The sequence below is a fragment of the Cyprinodon tularosa genome, unplaced genomic scaffold (genome assembly GCF_016077235.1).
Source record: "Cyprinodon tularosa strain WSP-4 unplaced genomic scaffold, ASM1607723v1 ctg339, whole genome shotgun sequence".
Lineage (NCBI taxonomy): Eukaryota > Metazoa > Chordata > Actinopteri > Cyprinodontiformes > Cyprinodontidae > Cyprinodon > Cyprinodon tularosa.
In genome coordinates, this window is record NW_024039051.1 from 663,159 (window position 1) to 677,512 (window position 14,354).

The following is a 14,354-nucleotide window of genomic DNA, read 5'->3' on the forward strand; positions in this document are numbered from 1 at the left end:
AGTTGTTTCTGGGAAGAAAAATGACAAAAAGAGTGAAAAAATGGAAGTTTCAAAATGCATTTCACAAAAGATGACAAAGATGACTATAATATCCACAGAGAGGGAGTCTAGAGATTCAATAGTTGGATAAATGCAAAGCAAAAATAAAACTGAAGAAGAGATTCTAAAAGTTAGCTCACAGCTCCAACTAATACAGCTAGAAACTCTCAGAAATGGCATTGAAAATTGTAGACTGACTGCTTAAAATTAACCACAAAGTTAATGTCTGTTCATAGGAGATAAAGGAACTCGCATTTATGTGAGGTAAAAATTGATAATGAGCCGAGTGCTTGCAGCAAAAGTGGTTGCTTTTAACAGAAACCACCAATGAGGTTTCAAATCTGGGTGTAATGAAGGTCTTGTGGCTCAAATCTACTTTGCATACATATAACCAGAACCAAATACAGAGAAGAAGCATTTAGTTCTTATTCCCCACTAATTAAAGTCTATTATCCACCTGCAAAGAACTCGAAGAAAACTGTAAAGGCTCTGAACGTTGCTTTAAATCCATATTAATATCATGCTTGTTTAGATCTTTGACTGTACGATCTTAACACAATTCGGTCCAACTTTCCTTTTTATTTATTTTCCTGGAATTGTCTTATTTTAAGTATTCAACTTTATTAACTTTAACTATTTATGTCGCCTCTATGTCACTATAATGTACTAAACTTTTTCTCTCATGTACAGTGCTTTACATTGTCTTGCCACTTAAATGTGTTATATGATGCAGCTGTGCCATGATGAGAATTTGCCATCTAGTAGGTCAAAGGAAACATTTTATTTTTATTAAGTAAACCTTATTTTTGGTCACCGATTTTTACTGATAGAATTTTGCAAATATGTTGATGGTTGCTGGTGAAGATTCTCTATCATCCAGGTCACAGTTTATTCCAAAAACGTTAAAGAAAAAAAATCCATTGGACTTTGTTTCCAATGTCAGAATTAGCGTTAAGTTTTTAAGCTTTATATAGTGGCCTAAAAAGTTGTTATTGCTTACAAAACATGCAAATTAAACCAGAAGAACCGGTCCGCTCCTTAGTAACGGGGGTTGTTTGGGTTCTTTGTCAGCCTGCAACACCAGATACTGGTCTATGCCTCTGAAAGGGGGTCGTTGGGGGCAATTGTTAGCCTGACGTAGTCCTACTCAATTCTAGTCAGAATGAGTCTGATACTGCTCCATAGAGCTGTGATTTTGGGGCGTGTTTTGAACGAACCAGGAAAAAAAATGCCTCTGCACTCAATTGGATAGACCTACAACCAATAAGAGCAACGGAGTGCGTGACGTATGTTAAGCGATGCATAGGTGTTGTCAACAAAAATCAAAGCGTGCAGTTGCACGCCTAGAATAAGAAGATGAGCCTTGATCGCGTTTCTCTGTTCCTCTTTTAAAATTAATTTGCTGTCGATATCTTCTAGAACAGACTTAATAGCAGAATCTACTCACCTCAACTCTCCAGCGGCAGCCATTGTTGTTGTCACCCAAGCGCGCATTGGTCACGTGGTTGATTACGTTACTGTTGATCATCTGTCCATCATCGTATAAAGCCCGCCCTGACAATTTGATTGGATCGCCAGAGGGTGGGCGATCATACTCACGCTACTATGGAGCAATGCCAGACCGAACTTCCCAACCTCAAACCTTGTGGGCGGGACTAAGTTCGGAATGGCACCCAGGCTAGGCAATTGTTGGTCTGGCTGATGTTTTTGTCCCCTGTATGGGGGTGGGGGTTGAGATGATAGCGGCGAGGAATCAACTCTATCGCTGCATTGTAGGTTGATTTTTCTGAATTTTTGGGCTACTACATAAAGCTTGGAACTCGACGCTATTTCTGACATTTTCAATTGAAAAAGCTTTCTGGATGTGAAGAGAAACGTCTTCAAACATGGATACAACGTCAAGTGGATTTTTAAAAAACTTTTTTGGTATGTTGATTCTAATTTCCTTGATATTTAAAGCTACAGTGTGTAATAATTACAGGGATATAAAGTCAGAAATTTAATATATTATACATAAATATGTTATTTATCATCACCTATGAGCTCAGCCTTTTAACCATAATATTTGCGTTGCCTTAGAATTCGTTATTTATAATTACATAGGAGCCGGTCTCGCAGCCATGGAGGCAGAGGCAACAAACTAGCGATTGCGAGATCTCCCATTACGCTCAAAAATAACTACGGCAAGTTGAGAGAGATTAACTGAGACGGTACTGAACAGTAGATGGCAGTATTATGCCTGAGAAGCGTTTAGTCTGCCTGAAACCAAAGAAGAAGAAGAAGCAGGTATACTGCGCTTCAGTAACAAGAAAGGTGAACAAGGCGGCAGGCGTGAGTGACTTTGCAAACTGTTTGGCACTGTGTGGCCAAACATCAGACGAATGGAGGATCATGCCTACTCTGTATCACAACGAAAAGCGGCGGACACCGCACCCCCGTCATCTAAGAAGCGGAAACACGACGAGAATAAACGCAAACGTGACAAGAAACGACAAAAAACACGGATCAACATTGGCACGGCATTTACACGATGGAAGTCACTGATGGAGGAAAAAGGTTTTCAAAGTGACCCTCAAGTTGCCAGTTTTCTCTTGGACAGGTAATTAATCCTACACACACAATTGTCTAATATCACTGCAGTTTTTGGAGTACAGGATGCTCAGACCTGTCTAAAACAATAACATGCTGCGTGATGATGCTGTTACTCTCCAGTATACTTATTCAGCAACGTCCCTGACATTTCACAGGTAATGATTCAGTAATTTTCTGCAAAATAATTTTCTGGATATATACCTCGGTTACTTCTCTCCGGCTCCTTTGGAGATCTTCAAGCCTTTCCTCCTCTGCTCTAGTCACCCCGCTGGCACCTCTCCCTCACCTGGCCCTGGCTGCACGCCCACTCCGGCCTCTCTGCCCTCTTCCTCGCCCTCTTCCTCGCCTTGTAACCCCCGTGCCACCAAAATGACTTGGACTCTGTAAACGGGGAATATATATTCTTCCAGCGAACACAATCTCGCTGTTAAACTAATGACTACAATTACTTCGTCTGTTTATATCACCATGCAAAGCAGCTCACCAAAACGTCACAACAATGTACCGTAGAAAAAATAACGGGTATATTTATTATCTAAAGTCTACATAAAATCTATACCCTACACAGACTAATGAAATACTATCTGTAAAATTATCTATGTAAACAAACCTCATCACTTGAGAAGGTAGGTGATTCCGACGTCGTGGAAGACATTTTGTCCCGTAACGCTCACCGTACCGTTGGGGGGGAGAAGCGGTGGGGGGGAGACGTTCATGTTGCTGCAGTCTGCAGTCTGGACGTTAGATGTCGCTGAAAATTACACACTGTAGCTTTAATGCGAAGGACAATAGTTTTGTGATTTAATTTCATATGGATATTTGTGGTTCCTAGTTTTTGGCAGAGAGAAGCCAAGAAGTTCTGTAGGTTTAACAGTTAGGAGCTGAATGGTTGAGGGATCTGAAGGAATATAAGATAAAGATTTTTTCATTATTTTGAAAAAAACATTGGAATATTGTGAAATATGTCGTCACTTTTGTTTTATACCAATATTTATAATTGGTCATATAGTTTCCTGCAATTAATAATCCTGATTTGCTTAAGAAATTTATATTTCAACTTCTAATTACATGTTGTCTATCTTTAAAAAAACACATGGTTACTAAAAGCAGGTTAGGTTTTATAGTTTTCTCCTTTTTACTCCAAGTGAGTCTGTTTTAGAAAGCCTGGGTAATAAGGAGGCGCTGCTATAGAACATGTGAAGACTTGACTGGCCCAGCAGTGGGTCCTGTTAGCAGGGTCCCTGGAGACAGATAAGCTGACCTCAGTGATTGTTTGACGCTGAGCTCTACAGCGTTTGCCCGCTGAGCTGAATGTTGGTCCAAGCAGCTCCTCGCAGCACGGGATGTCTCTGCTCTGCAGGGTTTAGCTACCGCTGAGAAACCAGCAGGTGGAAAATGGAAGAAAGCACGACAGCGTGTAAAACTAGAGGCCTCCTATAACCACATAGAATAAATAGTCCCTTTAAAATAGGGAGGTGGACTGGTGTTTTGATTATTTGATCACATCATATTTATTATATCTCATCAGATACATAAACTTTTTCACATTTGTCATGTTATGACAAAGTGGACAGATCAGGCTTTTCCTGGCCAATACTGATCTTTTAACCCTTTAAAGCCCGATCCAAGAATAAAACAAAACAGAAAATTACTTTTTTTTGGTTTGAAGTCCTTATTTGGCCTTTTAACAAAATATGTAAAAAGAAAAAACAGAAATACATTTTTGATATTAATAATTTATTACTATGCGATAAGTCATGATTATTTTTTGTGTAGTCTTCTACTGGCTGCTATCAGGTATATCTGATTGTGTACAATAGGATTTTGAGCAAAGTTTTTACCATTAAATTATGCAAAAGGTGTCAGACGCAAAACATTTCAGAAACCGTATGTATCAAATATGATACATTTGGCATTACAGGGTTAAGGTAAGATCTTTTAATGGTGGGAGTGCCTTCTTTTGATGCAGCTATTGAATACAAAACAACATTGAATACATCTTTTTGTGTGTTTAACTAGCCAAACAAAGATGAAACCAATCAAGAGCAAATTAGCCAGATCTAGTCTCTGGTGCATACCTGCTTTTAATGACACATTACCTGGTTACCATAAGGGATTTAGTCAATCACCTAAACCTCCCTATTGAACAGTTAGAGGTCTGTGGAAGTAGTTTAACAAACTTTGATAAAGTTCACAATGTTTAATACACTGTAAAGCATATATTCTCATCTCTTATAGAATCTGGATTTAACCCAGTTTTTAAGCTTATAAAACTCTGAGCGAAACTGTGGGTTCACTGCAGCATATATTATCGGGTCACTAAGTGATGTGATGCAGGAAACAGACACTGACAGGATCTCCATTCCTTGAAGAAAGGGCATCTGAAAAAAGCAAAGAGGTACAACATTGTTTAGAGCTACAGCTTTGTTTCACACGTTAGAATGCACTGGCAGAATGATCCAAATATTCCTTTCACTCCCAAATTTGCATGTTAATTTCTCCTGAGCATGTAGTATAGATAGCACAGCGACTCACCTGTGTATCAGTGTTTGTGTGAAGAAAAAAACTGAGAAAGATGATTGTGATTAGGGGAAGCCAGAATAGGAGAAATGATATGATGATATAGCCGGCACGTTTGGCCATTTTAGTCTCCTTCTTTTTTCTCGCTCTCTCCTTGCTTGCCTTCGAAGGCATGATGCAAACAGCCCCCTCCAACTGAACGTGTTCTTTTGTGGCTTCATTACTTTGGACAGAAGGCTGTGTGGACTCTTTATCTAGCGTAGGTGCTGCCTGTGTTTCACCTCTGGTGCTTATGTTTTCTTGTTCCTGATCAGTCAACAGGACAGAGTTAGATTCAGGATGCTCGGGGTGTGTAGATGACGCATTAGGAAGACTGTTCCCCTTGACAGGGCTTTCAGGTTTCAGGCTTTCTCTGACCTGATACTCTAGGTTAAGACTGCTTGACTTTTCCTGCATTGTCCTCTTAGCAATCCCATCTTGATTTGAGGCATTTTCTTCTGTTTTCTGAGCACTGCGTTGCTCTGTTTCCAACATTTTCTCTACAGGCTGCATTGCGTTCTCTGCTACAGGAGGGTGGGGTTGTACCTTCTCCAAGTGACTCATCTCCACTGTATTTTTAAAGCCAGTTTTCCTCTCAGAACTGATGGAGTTGTTTTGGAGGGCTCCCCCTGAGGTCAGCAGGGAATTTTTCTCAAATAAATTCGGCTCAGCAATACTAATGCTTGGGGTCTGCTTTTTCTCACATTTGTTTTGTCCATTTTCTACTGTAGGGGGTTGCTTATCTTCTTTGAAGTCTTTTGTTGGAACAGAAGTGCCTTCATCAAATATTTTGCGATTGTGTGACCTCAGCAGAGCAAATATTCTAGCGTAGAATCCGGTGATAATCCCGAAGCAGGATACCCACAGAGGAAGCAGCACATAGAGACCGATGGTGTCATAGGAGAGGATTTTTCCTCTTTGGCCTTCCTTGCACCTTGAATATACAGTGGGGTCTTTCAAAAACATCTGACAAAAAGCAGCCACTGAAACTCCCAAGATCCAGGTAAGAGGGATCAGCACCATCATCCGTCTTTTTCGTTGACTGGTTTTGAAGGGATTCGCAATTGCCTGGTATCTCTCTGCACTTATGCACCCCAGCGTCGACAGCTGGATGCAGCAGCTGAATGAGAACAAGGCTGTTTGTGTGTCACAGATCAGATGGTCCAAATGCCCTCTTCGCTGCAGGGTCACGATAACATGCAGTAGAACGGGGCAGTCGATAGTGCAGCGGAGGAAGTCCACCACAGCGAGATTCACCACTAACGCATTGACAGATGTTTGCAACGACTTCTGGTGACACACTGCCAGGATGACGAAAATGTTTGCTGCTGTTCCCACGACGGAGGTGATTATTAGAACAAAGCTGTTTGCCACCACAAGGGCAAAGTCGATGTACACCTCCCAAACTGTGATGTTCCCAGAGCTCCCCGCAGATGTGGGTGCCCCTCTCATCTCCAGGTTCAGAAAGTCAACATGTTCTGCTGTTTGGTGATGCTGACGGAGCAAACATTCAGCATGCCTCTCAGTCTCCCACCATCTCTGATGAATGAATAATGGGTGAAGCTGCGGCCTGGACGGCTTTCGCCAAAGTACCCGCCCATTTCATTATCACTCTGCAGCACCAGTGGGTCACCTGGGAGTCCTCCCTGTTCACATTTCATTAAAAACTCTGCTGTGTATTCACAGTGGAGACAACAGGGGTATAAAAGATGGCTGTTAATTGAAAAACAGTTATGTCACCATTGTGTCATCTGTGATATATATGACTTTATTAAATCAGTCAAACATTCTGGTTTAAAAAGACAATTCTACCTTGTAGAAACTCCTGGTGCTTCAATACAGTCTTTAGGAGTATTTCTGTACCATGTGGAGACTAAAATTCATGTTCACTGTTTCATTGAGCTCTCGCTCAGCATTTGTTATAAGTTCTACCACGGGTATTTGCTTAAATATGAGTTCAGAATTCTACCGCTTGACTCTAACACTTCACTCTGCTTGATCCAAACTGCTTTTTTTTTTTTTTTTACTTATACTTTTATTATTTTTTTACAGAGCAATTGTACAGCCACGCATCAATGGTACATAACACAAAAGTTGAAAATATACAGTTTTCCAAAAAAAAAATAAATAAAAAAATGAACATCTTAGCTTGATGCCTTATAATCTCAGCCTCGAATTTGTAGGCACATCATCCTGAGACCCCAGCATAAGCATACACTTTGGATGGAATAGCTAAACACCATATGCCAAGAAACAAACTTGTTAAGCTTATTTACATCAACATAGCTTCTGCTGGCCCCCAGCGGAGGCTAAAGGTGGTTTTTAGAAGTCTTAATGAGTACAGGTGCTGGTCATAAAATTAGAATATCATGAAAAAGTAGATTGATTTCAGTAATTCCATTTAAAAAGTGAAACTTGTATATTATATTCATACATTACATACAAACTCATATATTTCAGATGTTTATTTTGTTTAATTTTGATGATTACAAATGACAACAAATGAAAATCTCAAATTCATCATATCAGAAAATTAGAATATTGTGAAAAGGTTCAAAATTGATGGCCCCTGGTGCCACACTCTAATCAGCTAATTAACTCAAACCACCTGCAAAAGCCTTTAAATGGTCTTTCAGTCTAGTTCTATAGGCTACACAATCATGGGGAAGACTGCTGACTTGACAGTTGTCCAAAAGACGACCATCGACACCTTGCACAAGGAGGGCAAGACACAAAAGGTCATCGCTAAAGAGGCTGGCTGTTCACAGAGCTCAGTGTCCAAGCACATTAATAGAGAGGCGAAGGGAAGGAAAAGATGTGGTCGAAAAAAGTGTACAAGCAAGAGAGATAACCGCACCCTGGAGAGGATTGTGAAACAAAACCCCTTCAAAAATGTGGGGGAGATTCACAAAGAGTGGACTGCAGCTGGAGTGAGTGCTTCAAGAACCACCACACACAGACGTATGAAAGACATGGGTTTCTGCTGTCGCATTCCTTGTGTCAAGCCACTCTTGAACCACAGACAGCGTCAGAAGCGTCTTGCCTGGGCTAAAGAGAAACAGGACTGGACTGCTGGTGAGTGGTCCAAAGTCATGTTCTCTGATGAAAGTAAATTTTGCATTTCCTTTGGAAATCAAGGTCCCAGAGTCTGGAGGAAAAGAAGAGAGGCACTTCATCCACGTTGCTTGAAGTCCAGTGTAAAGTTTCCACAGTCAGTGATGGTTTGGGGTGCCATGTCATCTGCTGGTGTTGGTCCATTGTGTTTTCTGAGGTCCAGGGTCAACGCAGCCACATACCAGGAAGTTTTAGAGCACTTCATGCTTCCTGCAGCTGACCAACTTTTTGGAGATGCAGATTTCATTTTCCAACAGGACTTGGCACCTGCACACAGTGCCAAAGCTACCAGTACCTGGTTGAAGGACCATGGTATCCCTGTTCTTAATTGGCCAGCAAACTCTCCTGACCTTAACCCCATAGAAAATCTATGGGGTATTGTGAAGAAGAAGATGCAATACACCAGACCCAACAATTCAGAAGAGCTAAAAGCCACTATTAGAGCAACCTGGGCTATCATAACACCTGAGCAGTGCCACAGACTGATCGACTCCATGCCACGCCGCATTGCTGCAGTAATACAGGCCAAAGGAGGCCCAACTAAATACTGAGTGCTGTACATGCTCATACTTTTCATGTTCATACTTTTCACTTGGCCAACATTTCTATAAATCCTTTGTATTTATTGGTCTTCAGTAATATTCTAATTTTCTGATATGATGAATTTGGGATTTTCATTTGTTGTCATTTGTAATCATCAAAATTAAACAAAATAAACATCTGAAATATATGAGTTTGTATGTAATGTATGAATATAATATACAAGTTTCACTTTTTAAATGGAATTACTGAAATCAATCTACTTTTTCATGATATTCTAATTTTATGACCAGCACCTGTAGGTTATCTTTTCCATTTTGTACAACTCTCTTACTTTTGTACCCATAAATCATAAGAAGGAGGCTCCAACTGCATCCACCTGATTGAAATTTATTTCAGGGCTGCTGTAAAAAGCACATTCAACAGATAAGTTTTGGCCCGTCCTTGCAAACCCTCCGGTATAATACCAAGTACCGCAACAGTAACATCCCTCGGTATAACCTCTGTGAAGATCTGGTTCATAGTCCTGTACACCTCATCCCAAAAGTTTTGTAGTTTGGGACATGACCAGAAAATGTGTGTATGAGTGGGGACCGCTGAGCCACAGTTTCTCCAACACAAGCTTGGTACTCTAGGATCCATCTTGGCAACAACATCCGGGGTCCTGAAATATCTACTTATGATTTTCCATTTATATTCCCGCCACGTATTGGAGTTTGTAACTCGATGTGCCTCAGTCCAAACTCCCTCCCATGTTTCATCAGAGATTATTCTGGCCGTCTCTGCCTCCCATCTTTGTTTTGTCCTAGTGGGATCGTTAAGGTTCATTGACAGAAATACACTATATAACTTTGCTATCAATTTTTTATCTCCTCCCCCTTTCTGAAAATGAATTAGGAGATTTTCAATTGGTGAGGAATTAAGCACTCTTTCCCAGTCCCTGTGTGCAACTAGAAATGAGCGCAGCTGTAAATATCTAAAGAAATCACTTTTCTGGAAATTCCTACATAGCTCTTCAAATGACATAAGGTTGTTCTTGTGGATCAACTGATGAAGAAATGTAAGCCCCTGTTCAGCCCATTTAGAAAACGTTTTGTCAAATAAATTGGGTGTGAAGGATTGAATATGTCCAATGATTGATAACGTTGATAAGCCTCTTGGTAGCTTGAAAGAAATTCGCACTTTATTCCAAATGTCAAAAGTGGTTTTAGTCCACAATGGCAGCTCCTTTACTGGAATATCTAAAAATGGCAAAACTTTTAATGGTACTGAACACTTTGCTTGCTCAATGCTCAGCCATCTTGTTTGAGAATCCTGTTGGATCCATGAAATTAAAGGTTTTAACTGAGCTGCCCAGAAATAATATTTTAAAACAGGAAGCTTGAGACCGCCTTCTGTCTTACTTCTTTGTAGTGTTTTATATTTTATGCGAGGGCGCTTGCTTTGCCATATGAATTTTGATATACTTTTATCCAATTCAATGAATGTGGCCCTAGGTATGCCAACCGGTAACATCTGTTGATAACAATGTTGATGCCTAGGTATTTAATGCCCTCCTTTGGCCACCCAAAACCACTCAATTGTTTGACCTCCAGTGGAATATTGCTATTGATATCTATTGTTTCTGTTTTATCAACATTTATTTTATAACCAGAAAAATTGCCATAAACAGAAATCATTTCCCTCAGACGTTGAATTGAGGATGTCGGATCAGCTATATATAGAAGTACATCATCTGCGTAAAGGGATATTTTATGTTCCTCTGTGCCAATCAAAATCCCTTTAATATCATCCTTGTCTCTAATGAGCTGGGCCAGTGGTTCAATGCTAATTGCAAACAAAAGAGGTGACAGAGGACACCCTTGCCTGCATCCGCGCTCCAATTTGAAACTCGCCGACCTGAAACCATTAACTCTTACAGCCGCTTGTGGGGAAGAATATAATGTATGTATCCAATCTATGAATTTCGGCCCAAATTTAAATCTCTTTAATGTTTGAATAAGGTATCTCCATGATACGCGGTCAAAGGCCTTTTGGGCATCTAAAGATATTACAGCTGTCATAGCTTTTTTCTCTTTTTGGTGAGAGATAATATTTAATAAACGCCGTAAATTATTTCCATAATGCCTCCCAACAATGAATCCGGTTTGATCTGGATGTATAATTTTATTTATTATGACATTTAATCGTCTTGCCAGAATACCAGTTAGAATGCGTACGTCCACGTTAAGCATTGATACTGGCCTATATGACCCACAGTCAGTAGGGTCCTTACCTTCTTTATATAATACAACTATTGTGGCATCAGACCAAGATGGCGCCATTGTTTTAGTTTCTGAAGAAAAGCGATATGCTTCTTATAATAGTGGACTAGCGATGTCTATGAAACACTTATAGAATTCATTTATGAAACCATCAGGACCAGGACTTTTGTTATTTTTAAGGGAAGAGACAACATTTTTTATTTCTTCTTCTTGAATTGGCTGATCTAATTGTTTAGCTACAGTATCAGATAATTCTGAGATATTTATATTTTGTAAGTAGTCTGCTATTTTATTCTCATCATCACAAGTGTCCGTGTCTCGGTATAAAACCTTGTAAAATTCCGCAAATGTTTCAGCAATATCTTTTGGTTTTAAGATGGATTTATTGCCCGATTTCAGCTTTAAAACTACGTTTGAGGACTGTTGTTTTTTAAGTCGGAAGGCCAAAAGTCTGCTCGCTCTATTTCCATTTTCATAATACTACTGCTTGGCAAAACGAAGGTTACCTTCTATCTTTTCCGATAGCAAATCTTGGAGCTCTCTACGTGCAGTGTTCAAATCATTCAGGATCCCGGATGCTCTAGTCTTTTTATGGTGAAGATCCAGATCTTGGATTCTATCTTCTAAGTATTTCTGTTTGGCTGCCTTTTGTCTTTTTTTTGCTGTTGTATAGGAGATGATACTACCTCTTAAATAAGCCTTTGCACAGTCCCACAACATAATAGGAGATGTTTCAGGGGTATTGTTTATGTCCAAATAATTTTTGAGATCTAATTTAACAAAATTTATGAATTCTTGGTCATTAAGAAGGGAGGTATTAAGTCTCCATTGCTTAAATGATGGTGTCAATCCTATATTCCACTTGAGGGTAACGGGTGCATGGTCAGAGATTGTGATGGGCGATATTATGATATCCTCAACTCTGTGTAGTTCGGCCTTGGTGGTAAAAAAGTAATCTATTCGTGAGTAAGATGCATGTCGATTTGAGTAAAATGTAAAATTTCTATTTTTTGGGAATTTGGATCGCCATACATCCACTAATCCGGCTTCCACAGACATATTTTTAAGCATTTTACCCATCTTAGATATGGGTGTCCGAGAGAGTGGTTGTCTATCTAGATTTGACATTACACAATTAAAATCCCCTCCGACGATCAGCAGACCAGAACTGTATTCTGCAATCATATTGAAAACTGACTGAATAAACCCTGGTACATCTTCGTTGGGGGCATATACATTTATAAAGGATACAGCTGTTCCATCAATTATCCCATTTACCAATATAAATCTACCCTCTTTGTCTTTATGTACCAACGTTTCAGTAAAAATTTTTTGCCTATGTATTAATATAGCAACACCCCTTTTTCTACCAGAGCAATGTGACGAGTAGTAAACTTTATCAGCCCAAGACTTATTTAATTTTATATGTTCCATATCTGATAGGTGTGTTTCTTGTAACAGTGCTATGTGACATTTTGATTGTCTGAGTTGCAACAAAACTTTTTTTCTTTTGATTGGACTATGCAAACCCCTCACGTTATAACTTGTTACAGTTAGTGTACTCATAATTAATTTAATTTAAAATATATATGTGATAGTATTGTATTGGAGGCAGAGACGGCCATTTGACTGGTGGGACCAAGCATTTGAATAACATGAACGCTGAAAACCAAGATGATGCAATAAAATAAAAGTAGTGAGGCTTTGCTGTACAAAATTGTCAAGACTAAGATTCAGAAGCTCTGTTTTTTTAAATGCACAAGATCCTCGGGGAACAGAGGGATCAAAACGCAGAAAACACAATTAAAAAAGTGCATAACTAACATAATGCAAAGTAGTGGGTTTAAGACCCTAGCCACTATAAAAGCAGCAACAAACACAACCGAAAGAGAGACGGATGTGTGCAAAAACAACAAAACAAGAGAGATCAAGAATGTGGAAGTCCAGGCTCCCGCAGGGGAAATAAATATATGTACTTTAACCACAGTGTAGAACCTACTGGTATTATGAATGTAACTAAATTATGACTAATTATGACTTTTTGGTATTTAACCAAGTTAGAAGTGACAGTGTTACACACCCTTTCAACATACCAGTTTAGAAATGTGACATTACCAAACACAGTCACAGTTGGTATTTAAGCAGTTTCAGATCCAGTTATTGCAGCAGGGATGGTCTTCCATATGTAGTCCATGGCCTTAACAGGATCTTGAAACTCCTTACTGTCCTCTTTGTATGTTATTTTGAGTCTTGCTGGATAAAGTAATCCAAAGCGCACATCGCTTCGCCCCCGTAATACTTTCCGTGCATCGGAGAAGGCTGCGCGTGCTTTGGCCACACTGGTGGTGTAATCCGGGAAGATTGCGATTCTTTTACCCTGGTAGGTCAGCGGGGCCTTGTCCCTGGCTCTTCTCAGGATGTCAGCGGCGTCTCCATCATAGTGCAGCTTAGCGATGATCACACGGGGTCTTTCTCCGCCGCCCGGTTTCGTCAGAGCAGCTGTTCGGTGTGAGCGATCGACTTTTACATCCCGGTCCATCTGAAGCGCTTCTCTAATAATTTTTGAGACCTCCTTAGGATTGGCGGAGTTGGGATATTCCTCGACCCCAACAATACGAATATTTCCGCGCCTCATCCTCCCCTCCATGTCTTCGCACTTGTCTCGTATCTTAACCAGCTCGCTTTGAAGGTCGGTAACTATAGTCTGCAGTGAGTTCACCTCATCAGACCATGTAGACAGTCCACTTTTCACATCTTCAACGTCTGATTTAATTGAGGTGATTTCTGCACGGGTGGCGGTGGAATTACTAGCAATTTCGGCCCTCACTGCATTGAGATAAGCTCTGAGAGCGGGGAACTCCTCAGACAGAGCGCTTCTCATTTCCTCCCTTATGATTTTGGAGATTTCCCCCCGTAAGGAAGTTACGATATCGGCTTTCAGCTCTTCACACATACCAGGGCTCTTGGGTTGCGGGTTTACGTCCTCTAGAGTGCGCAGCTTCGTGGATCTGGTGTTAGCAGTTAGCTTTGCCGTGCTACCGTCGTATTTGAATTTGCGAAGTTTATCCGCCATTTATCGAGTAGCGTCCACCGGAACGGAATTCTTTATAGTCCAGGGCCACTATTAAACCAATTTAGGTCACAATTAGTGAGAAGTTGTGGTTTTTTAAACGAAAATGTTGATATGCCTGCAGGAGCTCTGAAATATCCGACTTTACTCCATCTTGGCTCACTGGCGCCCCCATT

The 14,354-nt window shown here is 40.3% G+C and overlaps 1 protein-coding gene across 1 annotated transcript; it reads right to left on the reverse strand.

Annotated features, from left to right (window-relative positions):
* Nucleotides 1-4,856: 4,856 nt before the first annotated feature.
* LOC119789441 (dopamine D2-like receptor) lies at nucleotides 4,857-6,716 on the reverse strand. The gene is made up of 2 exons (XM_038294320.1): nucleotides 5,167-6,716; nucleotides 4,857-5,012 (listed from the first exon to the last, which is right to left on the reverse strand). The coding sequence occupies exons 1-2, from the start codon at nucleotides 6,640-6,642 to the stop codon at nucleotides 4,857-4,859; spliced, it is 1,632 nt and encodes a 543-aa protein (XP_038150248.1). The 5' UTR covers nucleotides 6,643-6,716.
* Between the last annotated feature and the right edge of the window lie 7,638 nt (nucleotides 6,717-14,354).